General features: G+C 40.6%; 1 protein-coding gene across 1 annotated transcript in view; it reads right to left on the minus strand.

Annotated features, from left to right (window-relative positions):
- The window catches only part of PCSK5 (proprotein convertase subtilisin/kexin type 5), a 471,153-nt gene that overhangs the window by 278,536 nt on the left and 169,516 nt on the right, over window positions 1-23,101 (minus strand). Inside the window, exons 6-7 of the mRNA XM_040449255.1 lie at window positions 16,232-16,320; window positions 12,320-12,492 (exon numbers count right to left, since the gene is read on the minus strand). Of these exons, the coding sequence (XP_040305189.1) occupies window positions 12,320-12,492; window positions 16,232-16,320 (262 nt within the window). The remainder of the gene's footprint in view (window positions 1-12,319; window positions 12,493-16,231; window positions 16,321-23,101) is intronic.

A 23,101-nucleotide genomic window follows, 5' to 3' on the forward strand; every position in this document is an offset into this window, starting at 1 on the left:
AGAGAGAGAGAGAGAGAGAGAGAGAGAGAGAGAGAGAGAATCCCAGCACCGTCAGTGGGAGGAACCCCATGCGGGGCTTGAACTCACAAACCCAAGAGGTCATGACCTGAGCTGAAATCAAGAGTCGGATGCTTCACTGACTGGGTCACCCAAGCACCCCAATTGTCTGCTTTTGATGCTCTCTCTGGAGTCAATTCATATTGGTCAGTCCTCCCATTTTTTCTCAGACCTTGTCTTCCGCATCTGACTCACTGAAGCCTCAGCCAACTCAGGTTGTTATTTATTTCTGGTCACTCCCACAGCCTCCAAATTTTGAGCCCTAGTTGAGCTGTTTTCCCAGGGTCCCCAACAACACTGGCTGGGAGGAGGGGCATGCAAATGAGGTTTCTCAATTCCTCATTGCAAGCAGCTAAAAAATATAAATATATGCAAATCTTACACGCTCTCTGAAATTATCACAATCAATAATTAACATCACCAACCTAGCCATTCTGGGTACATCCACCATCCCAGCATTCCCATTGTGGGGAGAAAAAGAAGACATACATGAGAAAAGTTTCTACATCTTGGATCATCCCAGGGCAAAGGCGAAATCATGCTCAGGATTGTTTCAGGAGAGACAGGTTTATGAAACGGAGAAGGACATTTTCAATATTAACATTAATTGCCTATTATGAAACTGCCCAGAAAGATACCACACCTTTAAATTGCGATTGAAGGGGTAAAATTTGAAAGAGTCCTTTCACAGAGAATAAAACCATTTACTATCAATAGGAATATGAAAGGAATTTATTGAAAACGTTTGGAAAGGCATTTGGAAAGGACAGAAGGATATTCCAGCAATAATGAAAGGTTTAGACTCTTCTCTATGTTAGGTTACAGAATGCCTCACCATGGTGCACTGGTCCCAACTGTCAGCTCAACTCTGACAGAGCAAGCAAGCTGTTCCTGTCTAAAGCCCACCATACGGTTTGAATGTCATAGGCCTCTCCTCCACGAAATAACCACCTTGATCTTTTGTGGAGCAGCCCATAACATTTCCGAAAGGGAGAAAATCAGCCCTTTACGGTTTCTTCCCATAAACACAATGCCGATTTCAATGAAAGCAAATCACTCTTCTGAAAAAAAAAAAAAATTACAGCTGATATTAAGCTTCTATAGTTTACAAGATTCTGCAGTGGATACTCTGGGGTCCTTAAAGATGCATCAAAGGGGCCCTTCTGCTGAAGAGAAGACCAGAGGGAGGTCTGAGCACTGTATATGTGAGATCTCCGTCAGTCTTCATGATGACTCCATAAAGTGAGTATTATCATCGTGTTTTCTTAAGGAAGCAGAAGTTCTGATAATGTAGTAACTTGTTCTGGATCAAAACACTGGAGAGAAACCAAAGAGATTCCAACCCGGGTCTTTGTGACGTCAAGGTCAATACTTCCCAGGGATGAAGACAAAGAGACAATACAGTGAAGTTCAGAATGTGCCAAGTCAGTTTGCCCAGATGATGCTTCCCAGGAGTTTAGAGAAGAGATAGCTCCCTGGGGTAGCGTTCACTTCCATGACCATAATTACAGCTACCGTTGACAGAGAGCTGAATGTGCCTACAGGGGCCCATGCAACACGTTTCGCAGGAGCGGGTTCACCCAGCATGGTGGTGAAGAGCACAGGTGTGGAAGAGGACAGACTGAGTCAGAGTCGCACTCATGCTTCTTAATGGTCCGGCTGCCTACTTTGCTAAGACTTAGCGTTCAAAGCTATAACCTGGTGAGGTCCTATGAAGATCATCCTCATGTCTAACCCACGTTATATATATATATATATATACATATATATATATGTATATATATATATATATATATATATCAGAATATATAATAATCATGATGTTTACCATCTTGAATATGAAGTTTGAGGGTTTCCATCTTCAAGAGAACGGTAAGCTCTGGTTAAGTGAAAAAAACCTGCTATAAAAGATGTGTATGCTTCAAAACCATTTGATAGTAGCAAGTCAGTTCAATTTATCCTTGTGTATTTCCCAGCGACCTTATTTTTAGCCCGGTTACTGCCACGTTTTGCTAAAGAAAATTGCCATTGCCTTTCTTAAATTTATGTTCTGAATCACAGAAATTCAGAATTGGTACGGACCTTAACTTGACCTAAGACGATCCCTGTGTGATTTTGTATTCTCCCTATAAATTGGGACATCCGTACTACACTGGAATGACTTCTGTAATAAGGACTTCATGTCCTCCCCTCTATGTCACCACAAATAGAACAAACGCAAAGAAAAAAAGGATTATTACTGATATCTAGTTAATCCATATATAAAACAGAGAGAGTTAGAACGGAATAGTATAAACTCACGGAGTTAAAAATGAATCTCTAAAACTGAAAAAAAAAAAAGGTGACAATAAACATTTGACATTTGCACCTATACAAGGCTAGGATAAATCTGTGCTCATTAAATGCATCACAGTTCACAGTAATATAGTAATCTAAATTGCATACTCAGATATCAGATAACTTTGTGAAGATTATAGAACGTGAAACCACATACATATCTACAAAGACAAACAATCCTTTGTATCCAAAATAGAAAATGGTGTACTGAGTCCATTTGGCAAGTCACTTCTTAGCTTTGTTAAAGCTCCAAAGACACAAAGTTCCACCAGGATATAGTTAAATACTAATGGAGGATTTTTTAAAACAAACCCCAGTTAGAGTCAATTTTGATGAAGTGGAACCGATATTAAATAAACTCCCCTGTCTATCTTTGCCTACCCATATATCATTCCAAAGTTCTAGAACATTTGCCAACTAATTTAACTGCAATATGTCATTTATTAAAATGCAAACTGGTGCCACGCCTGCTAAAGCTGGATGTATATCAGATAAAAATATATTCTTCCCAAGTGGAATCAGTTAATTTTATTATGATTATTATTACTGCGTTTATTATACAAGCTCATTATACCTCTTCTCTCCCCTTCTGGTGAACATATGCCTTTAATTTAAGGGTGGAGCAGTGTGTATGTGTGCACATGTGTGTACGTAAAAGACAATGTGTGACTGCAAGGCAACCCTGTGTTTTCGGCAAATATTCCAAAATCTAATCAGGCGTAAAGTTTGGTAAATCGCGAAAGAAAACTGATGCTCGGAAGAGGATATATTAATTAGAGACTTCATAAGAAACTCAACAGCCAGGCATGTGCTAATCGATGTTCATCAAATGTCCTGGTTTCCATCTGGACCCCTGACAAGACAAGAATGAGGACAGGATGAAGGTCACGGTTCCAACAGGGAGATTCCGGGCCAATGATCTGGACCTCACCTAATTTTGTTCCCCACCCTTGACATTGGTTCTGTTAGGAATACGCCGGAATGCTTTCATTGATAATCCCAAAGCCTGAAAAGCTCAAAGGAAAATGATCTGGAGTTGAGAGGATACTTGTAGATAGTATGGTAAACTAAGCTCTATAGCCCATGCTCCTACAATATCCATAATGAGTTACAGGATTTCTCCAGAAAAACGATTAAGGTAACTGCCAAACCAGTGCATGGTAGGCAATGGGGGCTCAAGCGATATTTCTTGAGTAAAATAATAAGGGACGTCCTGGTAGTCTGAATATAGGGTTTTCTAATTATGAAAAAAAAGGGAAAAGATTCAATTCTAATTTTTTTTTTTTTTTTTTTTTTTTTGCTTATTTTTCAAAAGAGATTATTAAAAATCCTTGTCAGGAAACCAGGAAGAGTTGTCGAAGCACGAGATGCCTGTGTAAAAATTCACCAAAGATGATTAAAGTTTCATAACCCAAATGGGGCAAAAAAAAGATGGCTGCAGGGCAACTAGGCTGAACACGAGAAGTTTTGTTATTGCGTGCTGTGCCGTCTGTCCTCACTGCTTACCAGATTCTAGTCCCTGAAGGAACTTGGGGAATTCGCTTGCACTTTATTTAGAACCTTTATGCATCACTCCATGGTGAGCCTCCCAAAGACAAAGGCTGAGTGTTTCACTACCGCCTCGTCAAGTACCTAGAATATTATAATCACCCAGTGACTGTCTCCCGAATGCAATCGGGAATGAATGAACGAGTAATGAGTCTATCCAAGAAAACTTCAGGCAGCTTAGCTTCTTATTGTGATACCAAACACCAGGTCACCTCTGTCTGAAACACTCTCGATTGCCTCATTCATTTCATGACATCGTTTTCCTACTTGGAACGGCCTGGGTAGACAGAGCGAAGAGTTTCCCCTGCAGGGGATAATGCCAGTCATACGGAGCCAAAGGTTCACCGAGGTAAGTGGAATCCTGTCAACTTGAATGAGAGTAACTTTGAAACGGTCCTTTCCTTTGACGACACGTAAGATTTCGATTCTGCAACCCCCGGCAAGATTGTGAGAGACCTCCGTGCCCTGCTAAGAAGCTTAGAATGTTCCCTGTCGGTCATAAGGAGAAGTGATGAGTTTTAAAGACAAGACAAAGGGCAAGATTTACATACAAAACATTCTTCTTTGGCTGCACTATTCCCGCTGAACTGAAAGTTGGAGCTCAAGCTGGGAGGATGGACGCTTTGGAAGGACTCTATGGCCCAAGTCCCTCTGGGAGCGGTTGGTTCTAACTGTGAGGACAAGAGGACACATTTCATAGACTTTCAGAAAGGAAGACAGGAGAGAAAGGCTTACTGGATGAGTAGCCCGGGAAAAGAAGAAATCACACGTTTTAGGAAGGTAGACAGGGTGAATCGTAGTGATAGCAACCAGTAAACGAATATACAAATGTTTGTAAAAATGATTCAACCACTCAAATTGTTTCCAGTTCTAATGTTCTGACTCTACAGGTCGAATGGGTTTAGCCGAATTTTTGCAAAGCAAGTTCCAAACTCACACTGAAAGTGAAGTTAAATTTGACGCCAATTTAAAACGAGTTATGAAAATAAAGCTTTCGCGTGGTTAGAGTTTGGAACACGGAATAAATCAAGTTACATGCATCTCCTTACTGCAGAACTTCTCAGAGCCTTTCATATGCCTTTAAGCTCCCAAAGGGAGCATATAATAAGTGGCGTTTCTCAAGCCTACTTGATAGCAAAATCCTCCACCTACCCCTACCCCATTTTGGGGCATTTTATTAATTAGTGTTTTATGGACTTCAGGAAAGTCCTTCAGACTTCAGGAAATATTCTCTTGGATATTTTGTCCCATTTATTTTGGCCATTCCTTAATAATCTCGAGACTGTATATTTACCTTCTTTAAGGATCATTCAGCAATATGAAATGGATTAAATGCAGAGATTATGGACAATCAAGACTTATTACAGTTTTCTGCATGATTAATTAGTATTTCACTTTTAGTACCCTGGCCTTTTCAGAAGTGATAATGATTAAGACTGGTAACATAATTAGAGATTTTGCTATGTTCCAGAAACTGCTGCATATTTTACACGCATTAATCACATAATCGTCATGACAGGCCTATAAAGTAACTGCCAGCATTTAGCTCCATTTTACAGAGGAACAAACTGATCCTGAGAGAGGCAATTGACTTGAAGAAGGCAAGAACGTACTGAAACCCACTGGAGAGTCGGAATCTACAGTCTGAGTGCATTCATCACCAGACTATACCATGTAGCTAATCACTCATTTCCGTATTATAATAAACAGCAATGCAACTGTGATCCTTACGTAAATTCATTCAGTATATGCAGCACACCGGCATGGAATTCACCCGTGTATTTATTCACACATTTGGTCACTCATCACGAAACAGTGTTTTAGGAACTTGGGTTACAGTCGAGACCAAAACATTTCCATCTCGGGGCCTTTACGGGGGAGACAACTCGTCGGCAAGATAAGTAAATACACTAAACAGAAGGAGACAAGGGTTCAGAAGGGTTGGAGGGTGTGTATTTTATTGCGGATCAGAAGAAGCAGGCGGGGCCTCCCTGTCAGGACGGATTACATGAGGGTTCAGAGAAGAGCCCTGGGTTTCACATTAGAAGGTCACTGTTGGTCTAGATAAGAATGGCCTCGGTGCAGTGAGGGGTCGGGGTTCTGACGAGTTGCTTCAAGAGACGATGGAAAAAGAGCTCGTAGGGGGCAAGTATGAACAGTGGTTTCAAAGGGGAAAAGAAATGAGTCAGTAATTGGAAAAATACAAGAAGACTGCCAGAGGGCGTCTCCCCTCTTTCTTCAGAGATAGAATTAACAGTGTGTGGATGGCCGTCACACCGATGAGAGGGAAGTTTTGACGATGAAAGAAAAGAGAATTGATTGAGCCATGCCTGTAGTGGGGTGAGAAGGGAAGGCCTCCGTGAAGAAATGGAGGAGGGAGACTTAACATAGAAGGTGAGAACTTAATTCACCTCGGTAACAGGAGAAAAGCTCAGATATGTGGTCACGGATGACACAAGCAGGTCAGCTGGGCCAAAGAGAGCAGGAAGGACAACTCGTAAAAGAATTTATTAGATTTCCTGGAGGCCCACATTCTGACTTGTTTTGCTGCGCCGAAAGTCTTATTTTCTGCAAAACCGGGGAGAACGGTTAGCTACCTTATGAGATTATTGTGAAGATTAAAAGTCATCATCTGGGGTGCCTGGGCGGCTCAGGTGGTGAAGCGTCTGATTTCGGCTCAGGTCAGGATCTCACCGTCCATGAGTTCAAGGCCCGCGTCGGGCTCTGCGCAGACAGCTCAGAGCCTGGAACCTGCTTTGGATTCTGTGTCTCCCTCTCTCTCTGGCCCTCTTCACTCATGCTATGTCTCTCTCTCTCTCCCAAAAATAAATTAAAAAAAATTTTTTTTAAGTCATCATCTATTTAGGGGCTCACAAGAGTGACCATACTGTGACAGAATGGCAAATGTTAAGTGTCTTAGTATTATTATTATTATGATGGTCACCACCACACTACCATCATCATCGTCATCATTAATTGTACACAACCCGAATTATGTACCTTTAATTCTTGCTTTTAATCTTACAGTGCCTTAGCATCACGTAAAATGCAATCTCTGGGGAAAAGAGCGAGCTGTCGATTGTAATAGGGTTTGCTCAACATAGTTTGTCTAATGCAATGCTGGCCCATGAATTCTAAAGGCCGTAAATTGGATCGATTCCGATGGTGTCAAAGTCTCTGAAAAGAGTGTTACATGCTACTGACCCAAACGCTTATCTTATAGTCAACACATAGGGAGCATTTTTGAAATCCGATATTCGCTACGTTTTTTGATTGGCAAGCAGGAGAAATGGATGCAATCAATATGTGGATTCCCTGAGCCAAACCTATTCCCTTGATACGTAGGCTTCTCCCTCTTGCCGCCCCTCGTCACTTGTCGTGGTTGTCCGCCCCCGCCCCGTCCTACTCATCATCAACTCTTCCCTTCGACCTTCAGGTCTTACCTCCCCGCCACTTTCCCACACTTTCCCTACAGAGCAGCGAGCTTTTACAATTGTGTATCCCCACAGGCCACTACTCTGCTGAAAACCTCTAATGGTTTTCTGTAATGGAATAAAATGCAAACACCCTCCGTGGTTTAGAAAGCCCTGCTGAGCTGGCCCCTGCCTACCTCTCCAAGCCACCTTCTACTGACTACTTTCTGTCCACATTGCTCGCAGCACCCAAATTAGCATTTTGTTCCGTGAGCACACCTGACTATTCTCCCCTCGGGGTGCTTTGCCCTTGCTGTTCCTTCTGCAGAGAACATTCCTTCCACATGACCGGCATCGTGTCAATACTGTCCTCATTTATGTATCATCTCCTCACAGAGGACTCCCTATCCTTCTTAACCACAGTGGTTCTGTCCTTCCCTCTTTCCTGTTTATCTCATTTATAACACTTATCTTCAACTCGTGGTCTTGATGGTTTCTAGGTTTGTTTCCTGTCTAATGACTAGAATGTAGAGACTTGTCTGTATTGCATACAAAACTTAGAGGTCTCCTTCACTGCTTTACCCACATTGACTACAAAGTGGGAGTATGCTAAGTTTAATAGAAAGAACAAATGCATTTCAGTTCCCCTATTTTTGTAGATGATCCAGTGAAAACTCTAGTTCCCCTATTTTTGTAGATGATCCAGTGAAAACTCTACTGGGCCAGAATGACTTTAAGCTGTCACATAGGATGGGGCGCCTGGGTGGCGCAGTCGGTTAAGCGTCCGACTTCGGCTCAGGTCACGATCTCGCGGTCCGTGAGTTCGAGCCCCGCGTCGGGCTCTGGGCTGATGGCTTGGAGCCTGGAGCCTTCCGATTCTGTGTCTCCCTCTCTCTCTGCCCCTCCCCTGTTCATGCTCTGTCTCTCTCTGTCTCAAAAATAAATAAAAACATTAAAAAAAATTTTTTTTTAATAAAAAAAAAAAGCTGTCACATAGGTTTTTTACCTCGCTACTTGAAGGAACTGTTGTAGTAATCATTTATTCCTTCATTCCATACGTCACTCAGTCAATAAATCACTTATTTGTTTCTCAGTCGCACTTTATAATCTAACTTTGTATACGTTTCAGGCAATCATTTTGTATATATTTGACCACGTACGTTATATATATAAAGAACACAACTTAGAATAATCTCAAAGAACGTGAGATGTACTATGCCGTTTGATGCCTGATGACAAAGAGATTTCTTTCCCCTGGAAGACTCCTGTACTGCTTTAAAAATGTTAAACTATGTATCCCCAGATATTCAGAGAAACAGCTCTTGGGAAAAGATAAATTAAATTCAAGACTACAAACACAGAATAGATCTACAATAGATCTACAAATGTAGAATAGAGCTGTGTATCAAGAAGTTGTCTTGATGAAACGGAAGATGTGCCCCTAAGGGCAAATGAAACTGAAGGTGAGGACAGACATAGGAAGGACAAAATATGGGCATGTAAGAACTCAGGAAGTCTATGAGTTTCTACTGTATTGTTTTTAATCCACCACTATAGGTAAACTCAATGGAATCATCTAGAATTCTGTGGTGTGGAAATGGTAGAGAAGGATGGGGGATCGAAGAGAAATATTAAGTTTTTTGGAAGGACGTGATCTCTTTTCTGAAAAAAAAAGTATGCATACATACGTGTATAAGTAAAATGTATTTCTTGAGCACCTATTATGTTTCAGATATTGTGCCGACTGCTTTATATGCATTATCGCCTCATTTAACACTCGTAACATCTCTGTAAGTCAGTACTATTAGTCCCTTACTTTAGAAGAGGAAATGGAGAACAGAGGTAATTTGATCTATATCAGGTCAGAGAGCAGTAAATGACAGATTCTGGACTCAACCCTGGATAAATCCAAAGCCCATGTGTATTAAACGCTAAAAACCCTATCCTGTTGATCTAATCACATTTAAATGGGTCACTGCTGCTCTTCCATAATTGAATGTGCCAGGATAGGAGCCAGAGAATAATCTGTTGCTTTTAAGAGTGATTTCTTTTGTTATTACCTTAACTCTAAAAGTAAACGGTTCATTTTAAAGCTAACCCTACTTTTTTTTTTTTTTTTTTTTAAAGATTGAAACCTTGAAGGATCTTCAGTGAAATGTTGAATAAATTATGGTATGTCCATATTCTAAACATTTTTGAAACATTAAAATAAATGAGTTCTATCCTTTTGCATTGCCGTGGAAGAATGCCCACTACACCCTGTTAAGTGAAACTAGCAACATGCAGAGGCATGTGACCCGTCTGCTGTGTGAATGCATACACAAGTAAAGAAAGGTGTAGTTCATACTCAACAAGGGTTATCCAGTTGGGTGGGAAATCTGTTTTCAATTTCAACTTTACAGTATGACTTATTATAATAAGCAAAGGTTGGGGCGCCTAGGTGGCTCCGTCGGTTGCGTGTCCGACTTCGGCTCAGGTCATGATCTCACTGCTTGTGGGTTCGAGCCCCGCGTCGGGCTCTGTGCTGACGGCTCGGAGCCTGGAGCCAGCTTTGGATTCTATGTCTCCCTCTCTCTCTGCCCCTGTCCCACTCGCATTCTGTCTCTGTCCCTCTCAAAAATAAATAAACATTAAAAAAAAAAAATAAAGCATAGGTTAATTTCGTACTTAATAGTGAATACAGAGTAATTTTTAAAAATAGGATTTGTTTCCGGGGCGCCTGGGTGGCTCAGTCGGTGAAGCCTCCGACTTCGGCTCAGGTCATGATCTCATGGTCCATGAGTTCGAGCCCCGCGTCGGACTCTGGGCTGACAGCTCAGAGCCTGGAGCCTGCTTGGGATTCTGTGTCTCCCTCTCTCTCTGACCCTCCCCCGTTCATGCTCTGTCTCTGTCTCAAAAATAAATAAACATTAAAAAAATTTTTTTTAAAAAAGGAATTTTTTCTAAATATAATCTTCCTATAAGTTTGAATAACTTCCTCAGAGGATCTTCTTTCTCATCTTAATCCTTTCCTCCTTCAACCAAAGTACCATATGTTTAATCTGCTTTACACACTGAACTTCCCATTAAGATTTCCACTGAAAGATTCCCTAGAGAAAATAAATTTGAAAACCACTGGTCCATATCACCTGATTCAGTGGCCACTATTGAATATGGGGCATTCTCTGTCTGTATGTACAGTCATGAGATTAGTCATTACTAGTTACTAACATAAGGATATTGAGAAATTCCAGCCTACTCTTTATTATAGCAAAAGCCATACACATACAACTTGAAAATTAAAGACAAACTAGGCTTGATTTATTAACTTGAATGACCATTCAATCGATGGCACAGAGAGATGGTACACTAATCTGTAGCCCAGGGCTTTGGTCATGGAATCCCCAGTTTACTTAGAGTACATTCATTTGGTGTTCAGATACCTTGAAAGGAAAATTCTAGGCAACAATTTAAAACCCTGTTCTATGACTTTAGAGGGCTCTAAAGTATCTAAAAATTGACAGAATTAGAAAGTATGTCTTAACCATGCCTGAATGAGCCTTCAGTGAGGAAGTACATCCTGAACAACTGCATAAGCGTTTCCTTTCAGCCTATTTCAAAATGACCAGGAGAGAGCTTAGCTCACGGTCTTGTGATCAAACCCTAACACCAGTCCCACCAAGGTGGAAGAAGCATTATTGTTTGTACTTCAGCCGCAACATGACATTGACCAACGGCATGCATCCCACTGCTCCAAATCTGGGCCAAATATACATCCATCCTGTGGTTGGCACAATCCGTAGTAAATTAAATGACATTCAACCAACATTCACGGAGTACTCGCTAGGGCTCCATGTACCCTCTGGGTTTTTCAAAGCCCCTAAGGATAGATAGAGCACAACTCTGCTGTCTAGGGACATACAGTTCCACGAGGAAAATACAGGCAAGAATATCTCTGATATAAAGCACACTGTGATCACGACGATACGTAACACTAGTAAGAAGGCGAAGTTTAGCAGGTGCGGGGTAGGGACTGCTTGCACTTAGTTCCAGTCTGGGTAGTGAGCAGACTTCGGGAGACAGGCAGCATTTTCACTGAGGCTTGACGGTGGAACAGAATCAGCTGTATAGGAAGAGGACCTAGGGATGAGGCGGGGATGCGCAGGGGATGTGATAAAGGACAGGAAGAATGGAATCCGCTTACATTTCAAAAAGTAAAAAGAGACGGTGAAGGAAAGGAAGGGTGGGCCCAGATCATGATTAAAAGGTATGCTTTCAGTCACCCAAAGTTGCATTCACGAATAAGAAACAGAAGGGAGTGGCCTCTGATGGAATGCTCCTTCTTCCATGGTTAGAAGTATACAGCAACCTTATTTTTACTGTATTTTTACCGAATTAATTAAAATAAGACAGGGCTTTTTCAGATCTGTAATTTGAAGAAAACATTTTATTACATTAGGTTATGTGGTCAGTTTTTGCAGAGGAGGAACGGTGAGTGGATTTTTTAGTGAAATCAAGGAAAATGACGATGGGTTGAGCTGCCTGGTTAGGGAACTTGGGAGGCAGCATAAAAATATTATTGTCCTGGGACAGCAGTGGAGCCAAGGGAGTAAGAAAGGGGGAGGCCCAGAGGGGCACTGCTGGTGACCCGGGGCACCGACTGGAGAGACTGAGTATCTTCACATCTCCATCTCGCAGTGCTGAGTATTTATTTCTCCAAATGCAAGATTAACGTGTATTAATGAATGGATTTTCTCTGAGCAAATCTAAGCATCCAAATACACCTCTGATTTTGTCAGGGGAAACTCTCTAGCTCTTAGCCCGTTTTCAGAATGGATGCAACACACGGTTCTAAAGCTAAACGCGCCTCTTTCCCGGCTCAGCTCTGAGCTCCATTCATTCCTCTAGACTGAAGGACTGGAGCCCACGGGTGGGTTCACAGGAGAATCATCACCGATTGACCGAGCATGAGCTTTTAAACCTACCATTCTAACGCCGTTTTCAAAGGCTTGCCGGGTGAGTGGAGCCGGTCCGTCCACGGTCTTGCCATCATCATCCGGGCCCCAGCTGGCACTGTAGATATGCACGTGCTGGGGATTGAAGCTAACCGATTTCGCTTCAACCATGTCTGTGACATCTCCATCCAGCATCCGAACCCCTTCCAGACAGAAGGGAATTAGCTTGAATAGAGGCTTCACTATATAACACCCGAACAGCCCAAGGCATACTCCAATCACAGCATTTGGGGGGCAAAGAATACACTTAATCAACAGTTATGTGAGCATATCCTCTCCCCCCCTCCCCCCAAAAAGGATAACGTAGACTCTTCTGAAGCTTTCTTGGAGAGAAAGTAAATTATGTTGTGCACGATGGAGGAAAACTTCTTTCAAATCTTTTTTATCCGTTATTCTCTTTTTTAACGTTCCCACAATTTCTCCCTGCCCTCTGCCCCTGTCTTCAGAGAGTACTTGACAGAGAGAACCCCAGGCAATCCATCTTCCCGAAATTTCTCTTCATCAGGTAACTTGGGTTCATAATTGGCATAAAGCATTCTGACCTTAGCGAGCTCACCAAATTTGGAAAGCGGCCAAGTTAGGTGGGTCTAATTTCCTCCATATTTAATATTATCTCCTAATCTGTAAGACTGATGTGAACTTAATATATTATTTCTTTGCCAAGTTATTTATGAGTCAAACAATAAATGAGAATGCTCTTGGAGCATGGAACGCATCAAATAATTCTCAAAGGGTTTTAATAATGTTTAGTCATTAATCTTCATTTAAGTATAGTCCTGCCCGACAGACAGGAATTTATTATTAACCTTAATAGGCAAAAATAAACAGAGATATGCAAAAATAAATTACAGGTCAAACGTCAGGCTTTCCTTCTTTCCTTTTATTTTTAAGACTTGAAACATCAGAACATCTAATTATTAAGTAAACCTCTCTCTCCTTCAGCTTCAGCTAAATACCATCACTGAGAGACTGTAGTATTTTACAATCCCATCTTTATGGTCCAAATTCACTCCTTTGAAAAACCTTGTTATCCAGTAGGATTTCAAGCTTTTATGGCTACCAACACATTTTTATTATAAAACTGCAAAGCAGGCCAGCTTTAATGCTATGTGGTTTGAGGTGGACTTCTGGTAGAAAATAAACCTATTTTTGAAAAAATACTGTACCTTCTTTGTGCTTTAAAAAAATGATTTAACTGTTAACTCTAAAATTGACAAACATAAAAAAATAAAATGACAATGAGCATTGATATCAACAATACTCAAGAACTGTTAACATTGCGCCTGATTTGCATCGGAACCTTTTTACGCCACGTGACAGATAGGTCACTATACCCTTTTATATAGTGACCTGTCATGTGGCGTAAAAAGGTTCCGCTGAAAATCATACATATCATACACACACACACACACCACACACACACACCATATATATATATATATATATATATATATATATATATATATATATATAATTTTTTTTTTTACAAAAGAACAATAGAAATAAACACTCAGGACACATTAAATATCCCCAAAGCCTCCCTAAAGACATTGCACTTGATTGTTCCATCTCTTGGCTGTCTTTTCTGCTAGACTTTTGGATTTTTGAAGACGTATATAACAGGTGATACGGAGAACAAAGGTTGTAAACCAAGTCACTTTAAAAATTATGAAATGGAAACTGCACTCGGAAGACATGTCGACACTGTGTTTTGTGGGAGTAGAAAGCCTGGCTTTCTGCATATACTAGGTCCGAAGTAGCCACTGGTTTGCTTTAATTTGACATGAATATTCAAAATTCATCTGCACGGTGTTTACTAAAAAAAGATGGGCTGCTTCATATTCTTCAATTTTTACTTCTTGCCATTTCAAGGCATAAAATGGAACTACAGTTGACCATTGAACAACTCAGAGTTAGATTTGCTAGCCCTTCCCTACCGCCGTGCAGTCAGTCAAAAGCCCACGTACGACTCTGACTCCCCCAAAACTTAACTCCTCTTGGCTAGAAGCCTTACCTCTAACATAAACCATCGATGAACATGTATTTTGTATGACATATGTATTATATATTGATTGTATTCTTACAATAAAATAAGTTAGAGCAAAGAAAAGGTTATGAAGGAAATCTTATGGAAGAGATAATGCATTTACTGTACTGGACTGTATTTATCGAAAAAACTCTGCGTATAAGTGGACCCGCACGGTTCGAACCTGTGTTGTTTAAGGATCAACTGTATTTTATTGGGACAAAGAGGTCTGAAATAAACTCTGGACTATATAACTTCCTGGAGCAGGAGTGGCAGGTCCATGAAAAAAAAAAAAAAAATGCCGGATGAAATCCTATCGAGAGGGTAAATATACTAGTTTTCTGACCGAAAGTTAACAAATGGGAACTTTGCTTCCTCACGTTTAAAGATGAAAGGCTGCTTTTTCTTTATCTGATGGCAAGCCTCCATGCTTTGGGTCTGGGGATTAAATTTCTACCTCAGTATGTTCTTGTTCTGGGGATGACAGAGCATTTGTGAGTCATTCATTGCCAGACATTCATTTCCTCGCGGAAGCCCCGTGCACTAGGTCGGCCGCTCATCTGCGAGTTCACACCTTCGTTCCCTGAAGGTCAGCGAGTGCTGGGGTAGCACTAGAAAGTAATGATGGGGACACGGATGCGTGTCAGTGTACGTGAGGGACTGTGTGTATCTGGGACGTCACGAAGGGTTGATGAGGCAGCCACCGTAGCCATTTGATTCTCTGAGACTATCGGGTGTCCAGCAACCTCATCACTCTTCAGGGGAAATTTCTGTCTCTCTTCTTCAGCTGCTTCATGAACCTTCCCCTTGACACACAGCAGATGCTCTCAGAGTACAGCTAATTCCTGGTTAACAGGCTGCCATACTCTAAGAATTCAGTGTGAAATAAAGGAGAGAAAGGGCAAATGTACTGAGCACTGACATTCAAGCAGTGTCAGAAAACCTTTCCTTAGCACTGTTACCATAGACCCCAAACATTTCATGTTACAAGACCTCTACACTTACCCTAGAAAGGACTGTTATCTTTATTTTTTTAGATCCAATTCTATTTACCACTTGACAACAAAGAGTGTACCGGAAACAAACATGTCGGTCTAGTAACCAGGAACTTCATTCATCTGTGACACCGGTTAGGAGACCCCCCCCCCCCGCCCCCCGGGGGACACCTTCAGAGCCACTAGCATCTCTAGTCTCTCTCATAATGTGTTCTTCCCATTGGTGTGTGACTGAGGCACTAGGCTACAGCTAACAAATATGCTAACAGATGGGAAAGTAAGAGTTTGCTTCTATTAATGCCTAGATTTATACTACTTCGGTTGGGCCCTTGGAGTAGGCATCTGTCTATTTGAGTTTGTGCAGGCATGTATAATGTATACACATAATCTGGAATTATTAACAGTACAGTATCACTACATTATGGGGCTACAAAAGGAGGTTTTACCACTTGCCAATTTCCCTTCAATTACAAGGAACTTTTTGTAAAGCGTAAGGACGAAGAAAAAAAATGGGTTTTCTGTTTTGACGTAACTTCGAAATGTTTCTTTCCCTAGAGATGTGATGGGCTCGTATTTATGTTATCAGTTCTCTCTGACCCAGGCAGCGATTATATAGTTTGGGATAGAGCTGTCAATGACCCCCCCATCTTCATGACTCAACATTTTTTTTCACGCCTGTTTTAAAGAAAGACATGTCTGTGTTTGCGATACGTTAGGGAGATGGCTTCAAAAGCCTTTAACCGTATTAATAACACATGCTAAGGTGGTCATTTTCGGCAACAGGTGAACACTACTGTGCACTCAGATCCCTGTCTTGAGCTCACAAAGGGTTCCGCATCCGCCTAGGTTTGTTTCCCATACCTCCGATCTTGGCATTGAAAGCAATTCCGACTGTGCAGTGAGAGTTGTTTGCTGCGGCTGCCACTTCTCCAGCACAGCGGGTCCCATGCCTGCAGGGAGAACACACACACTTGCTAAAGTATGACGCTCCATCCTTACAAACCCAAAAACATCACTGCCACCATTCAGACTTCAAAGTGGTGAAGGACGCAGCAAGCTGTGGATGTTGCTGGAACTTCTATCTCAATAGCACAGAGCCTGTCCACTGCAAACTTTGAGCATTTCATTATATTCGGTTTGGGATTACAGTAAAACCTTTGGTTTTGAGCATAATTTGTTCCGGAAACATGTTCGTCATCCAAAGCACTCGTATATCAAGGCAAATTTCAGGAACCATCGGCTGAGTTGTGATCATGACATTCGGTGCCATGTACTACTCATATTGCAAGACATCGCTCATTTATCAAGTTAAAATGTTTAAGAGAGGTTCTTGTCTTGCAGAACACTCGCAGAACAAGTTACTCAGAATCCAAGGTTTTACTGTGTATTACTGAAATATATATACACGTGTATGTATATATGTATATATAAAATCTCCTTGAAAGCTAACATCAAATGGTATATTTCTTCGTATTCTCTCAACTTTCATTGTCCAATATGGTAACCACCAGACATCCATGGCCATTCAGTACTTGAAATGTGACTAGTGTGACCTTATTTCAACTTTCTTTAAATTTAAGAACTAGTATTCAATTCAATTATTACAAAATTTAAGAATGTCGCCACAGGAGAATCTACTTCTTAACCTGTAAACTAAAATACAGATCAAGTGTCTTCAATGAAAATCTATCATCTAAAATGCGATATGCCATAAACACACATTGTATTTCTAAGATTTGATATGAAAAAAGCAATGTGAAATAATCCCCTGATACTTGTTTTATATACATGACATGAAATATTTTATTTAATAATATATATCATCAATATTTATTTCACCTGTTTCCACCATTTTACTGCTCTTTAAAAATGTGGCTACTAGAAAAGCAAACATCTTTTTCTGAAAAACATTCCATTCATTTCTCACCACAGTGACTTTGTTCCTTGATCAGAAAAAATCCTTTAACTGAAAGGACTTCTAAAATCATCCTATCCGAGGATGGCAGAGAAGTTCCAAGTGCAAAGTATAATCTGATTAGAGATGTTGACCTAACACTGTATTGAGAAGAATTCTGAGATATGGCCGAGCCAGAGAAAGGAGACTAGGGCCGATGAAGACTGTGTGTTCTAGATGCAGACGAGGGATGTAATAACCACAATAGCATATTTGTCATTGCTACTCAAGCCCAAGGCTCACTCCTTTGCCCTCAGTTTTAGAGATGAGGGTGCTTAAGGAGGCCCTGAGATGGAGAGGCTTCGAGTGCCTCACTCAATTAAACGTCCAACTCTTGATCTCGGCTGAGGTCGTGAAGTTAGGGTTCATGAGTTCGAGCTCCACATTGGGCTCTGGGCTGATGGTGCGAAACCTGCTTTGGAATCTGTCTCGCCTTCTCTCTGCCCCTCCCCCACTTGTGCTCACTTGTTCTCTTGCTCTCAAAAAATAAATGAATAAACTTAAAAAAAAAAAAAAAAGGAGGCCCTGAGATGTAAAGAGATATGCTGAAAGCAGCCCAAACATTACTTTTTACTTTATAGAAGAGACCACACTCATCATGGGCTATGACTAGTGCAAACGTAAACAAGTTACTGCTTATGATGGATAGGTGCACACACAAGTTTAGACAACAGAGAAATACCCTGCTTCATCCACTTAGTAACGTCATACATATCTTCCTATGTGAATAGTCAACATGTCATTTAAAAGCTTACTGTTAACTCACATCATCTTTTAAATGGTGCACCCTTCCCCCCCTCCCCCATAATCTCTTTCACAACTCACTTATTCCTGGAAATTTACCCAGTATTTCACTAATATTAACAAGGCTATGAAGAAAAATCTTGAGCGTTTATATCATTTTATACCTTGGGATAAACTCCTAGAAGTGGAATTACTCCATCAAAGAGTACAGAATACACCGTCAATTTGTTCAGATGTTTAAAGTAATAAAACTAAACCTCAAAAAACCCCTGCAAGATGGATCAATGTTATTACAAAGCACCAAATTTCTGTGCATCACACACAAAAAGGAAATACCATAAGCCTCCTTGAATGACAATACGAAGAATGGAGAAAATATCGGAGCAAATCCCTGTGTCCATAAACCCCTATGAATGAGCTTTTCAATCTTTTTCATCCTTGCCAATTGGACATGAAAAACGTTGCCTCGTTGTTACTTCCCTTTCTATCCCCTCAGATTACATTTGATGTTGTGCATCTTTTCAAATACTTATTAGCAATTTCTCTTTCTTGCTTTGTGAATAACATTTTCATGCCTTTTGCCCATATCTGTTGCATATACATTCCCAGATATGTTGTTTGGAACACAGCAATCTTATGGGAATTTTAGGTCATTCTACACAGTAATTAATTTTGCCATTCTGCATTTGATTGTACCACTTTAATCATCAGAAAAATGATCCATTTTTAAAGGAAAATAATATTTCTTAATATTTTTTAATGTTTATTTTTGAGAGAGAGACAGAGTGTGAGGAGGGGAGGGGCAGAGAGAGAGAGAGAGAGAGAGAGACAGAGACAGAGACAGAGACAGAATCTGAAGCAGGCTCCAGGTTCTGAGCTGTCAGCACAGAGCCGGACGCAGGGCTTGAACCCAAGAACCTTGAGATCATGACGTGAGCTAAAGCGGAAGCTTAACAGACTGAGCCATCCAGATGCCCCGTAAAATAGTATTTCTTTTGTAAATTGCAACCTAAACTGCCAATTTTACCTACCCCTGAACCCAGCAATTATTTACTGTGACTCTTCATTAGTCTCTGACTGCGTATCATTGCATGGTGTAAGTTATTTTTTTCTCAAATGTCAAATTCCCTTTGTGAGTCCATTTTTCTTATACTTCATTGTATCTACTACTAATTAAGGCAAGTGCTACAGGATCATTAAGGATCTGATTTTAATTCTCCAATTGTTATTTCTAAGTCCATTGCGACAGGCTTGTCCATTGTGTTATGGATTTGATGTTTTCTGCAGTTCTGTCAATTTTTATTTTATTTAGAGTGGAATTATTAAATCTTGCTAGTGAAACTATTTATGAATATGGAGTAAAACTCTAGGAATCCTACAGCAAAAAAAATTAAAGATACAGGTTAATAATTAAATTATATACCTTTTTTGCTCCCTTGACTGTCAAACATTCGTATCAGTTATAGCTCTTATAAATACAATATAGTTATGTTTTCTTTGAATCTAGGCTATATTTGTCCTTTACTTGAGAGTAAGTATATTTACAGTGACTGTACCCATGGTTATATGATATATTTATGTTCATTTCTGTATGGATGTCATTCATACTATTCGCTAGTGTTTCTCATAGCTATTTGATCATAAATACCTAACATCACAAAGTCTAAAGTCATGGACACTTTTTTCAACTTTTCCCAAACAATACAGACTACACTGTTTAAACTGTGATTACTCACCTCTTAACAAATAAGTTCCCCATGATTCTAGTTGTACATTTTTTTTAACCTTTGAAACTATCCATTTGTGCCACTGCTTTGAATAACCAATGTTTGTTTAGATTTACCAATATTCTTTGCTCTATCTGTTTTTGTGGTTCATAACTCCCTTTTGGGATCACTGACTTCTTTCTGAAGAACATCCTATAAATGTGTCCATCAGAGACTCTTTTGGTAGCCTCAGAAAATTATTTTACTCTTGTTCTTGAGAAAGAATTTCACTGGGTATATAAATGTAGACTAACAGCACTTCAAAGAGGCTATTCCACTGTCTTCCAGTTCCATTGCTTCTCGTGAGAAATCAGCCATCTTGGCAATTGAGTTCTCTCTGGATACTTTCCAGATCTTGTCTTTGTCTTTTCTACTCTGTAGGTTCATTAAGATGTTGTTAGGATTTTTTTCTTTCTTGCAATTCCTAAACCAGTGATTAAATGTTTAAATCTTCAGAAGTCTCGGGGAGCCTGGGTGGCACAGTCGGTTGAGAGTCCGACCTCAGCTCAGGTCATGATCTCGCGGTTCGTGAGTTCGAGCCCCTCATCGGGCTCTGTGCTGACAGCTCAGAGCCTGGATCCTGCTTCGGATCCTGTGTCTCCTTTTCTCTCTCTCTCTGCTCCTCCCCTGCTTGCACTCTGTCTCTGTCTCTCTCTCGAAAATAAATAAACAGTAAAAAATTAAAAAAAAATCCTCAGAAGTCTCAGCTCATACCTTTGAAAATTACCTTACTCTTTAATTGCACCTTCAGACTTTCCATATCTTTTTCCCTCTGGGCTGCTCTCTATGTAACTTGCTCAGTTCTATATAACACTTATCTTCGGCCATGACTAACTTGCTATTTAATCCATTCACTACATTACTCGCATCGATCATTAGGTTTTTCTTTTCAAGTTCCTTTTCGAACCCACCTGGTTAATTTGAGCAGTCTCTTCAAAAACAAAACCCTTTTCAATTGAATGCACTGACACATACATTTCTTGGCATGTGTGAATGATATGTGATCATTCTAAAATACGTGAATCTAACTCTGCTTTTTTTGCCGCTGGATTGTTTTCATGGTATTATTTTCCCCATGTGGTTGGCAAACCATCCATTCAGAAGGCTTTTATCTTTGTGAATTCTTTGAGGATGGACGGGACGATGCATTAGGAGTTTCTGTTTTATGCAGAAGTCTTCTCTCACCTCAGTGAACCAAGGTCTTATCTCCTGCCATCCCTGTGCTTTAAAAAATCCCGCTCAGGGGCGCCTGGATGGCGCAGTCGGTTAAGCGTCCGACTTCAGCCAGGTCACGATCTCGCGGTCCGTGAGTTCAAGCCCCGCGTCGGGCTCTGGGCTGATGGCTCAGAGCCTGGAGCCTGTTTCCGATTCTGTGTCTCCCTCTCTCTCTGCCCCTCGCCCATTCATGCTCTGTCTCCCTCTGTCCCAAAAATAAATAAACGTTGAAAAAAAAAAAATCCCGCTCAAGGCTGGCTGGCATTGGCTGAAAAAATTCCTAGGGCCCACCTATTGCCTACCTAGGTGACACTTCTGAGAGAAATACTCCAGCTATCCCCTTAGCTCAACCATGTACTAAAAATTTCTTTTTTTCCCAGGAGTTTTAGATGTGTTACAGTAGGAAAGATTTCATTGAGTATCTTTTCGACCACAGTATTTTTAACACGTAAGAACTAACTTGGCTCTGTACTCCTCAAATGCAATAAAACCCTGCATATATTATGCTCGTCATTAATGTACAGTGAATTCTCCTAAGTGAAGAACAGAGTGACTATTTCCTTCTAAAAACATTTCTTATACAGATTTCTGTACATTGCTCTAGATCGTGAGCAGTGACGAACCATTTGTGAACAGAGAAGTTATCGCTCTACTGCAGATGCATCTGTTTCAAATACTGGTTAAATAATATTTGGAACATACTGTAATTGAGGGTCCAAGTTGCTAGCTCAACTGCATTCAAACAGCTCACTCTCTTCAGGTGACAGTGATCATTACCCCATGTAAAGTACCTGTCATCTTTTGTATTTTTATATCTTGGTTGGATTCAGTGTTTTGACTTGGATTCAAGATAGATCAGGGGTATCTGAGTGGCCCAGTCGGTTCAGCATCCGACTTCAGCTCAGGTCATGATCTCGGGGTTCATGAGTTCAACCCCCGGTGCCAGGCTCTGTGCTGACAGCTCAGAGCCTGGAGCCTGCTTCGGATTCTGTGTCTCCCTCTCTCTCTCTCTGCCCCTCTCCTGCACATATTCTCTCTCTTTCTCTTTCAAGAAAAATAAACAAACATTTAAAAAATTCAAAAAAAAATAGATCATGTAACAACGGATATCATCATGACCTGTTCAAGTATGTCAACGAGATTAAGTTTATTGCTTCTCTCAAAGAACAAGGGTGGTCAGCATTAAGAATATTTATGATGTCAGTCAAATATAAAGGTCACAAAACAGACCAAAGTCGGTGTTTCAGATGTATCTTTCTTCAGAGATAACAGAGTATAGGCATATAGATTACTGTCAGCCAAAGAGAACAGTTCCAGTAGATTCTAGTCCAGAAAACAATATGCTCATTATACTACACTCTGACCCACAGCACCTAAATATGAATTCCTTAGCCAACTCCCATGCAACACCGCGTGGAAAATTAGCCGTTTAGTTTCCTTGCCTATCACCATGATAACACTAATGCTCATTATTTCTGAGACCACGGAAGGTAATCCAATGATAGAAACTATAATGGACATTTAGACCAACGGCAAAATGAAATGGACATCATGTAATATAAAGTGGATGCAGACGAACTAGGAAGTAAAAAGTGCATCACATCTCTGATTCTCTTAGGCATATTATCATTGCTGCCGGTACTGTAGTAAGTGAAAAATGTTCTATCACAGAATTTTTTTACTTAAATAAACTATTTTGGCTCGGAAAGAGCATCTTGATAAAGAGGTGATGACAGCCTCTGTTCTACCATTTCAAGTTTTCTCATCTACTACGTTATCTGTTCCCAACAATAAACCACTGAAATTAAAGGTCTCCAGAAGTTTTACCCGGGGTCTGTGATTGACAAGAAAGAAAATGATATCAGAGAGTGCCTGTTCATTCATTCCTACAATATTCTGAACTCATACAGGGGAAGGGAGTATAGAGAATAAATGCATAGTCGACTGTATCTTGCTAGGTGGTAAAATACTGCCTTCGCATATTCTCTTGCCTTCTCATAGCCCTAGAGTCACAGTGCTTTGTGAACTTTGTTTCTTCCATAGGAGTTAGTG

Source organism: Herpailurus yagouaroundi, unplaced genomic scaffold (genome assembly GCF_014898765.1).
Source record: "Herpailurus yagouaroundi ecotype Mexico unplaced genomic scaffold, PumYag 199, whole genome shotgun sequence".
Classification (NCBI taxonomy): domain Eukaryota; kingdom Metazoa; phylum Chordata; class Mammalia; order Carnivora; family Felidae; genus Herpailurus; species Herpailurus yagouaroundi.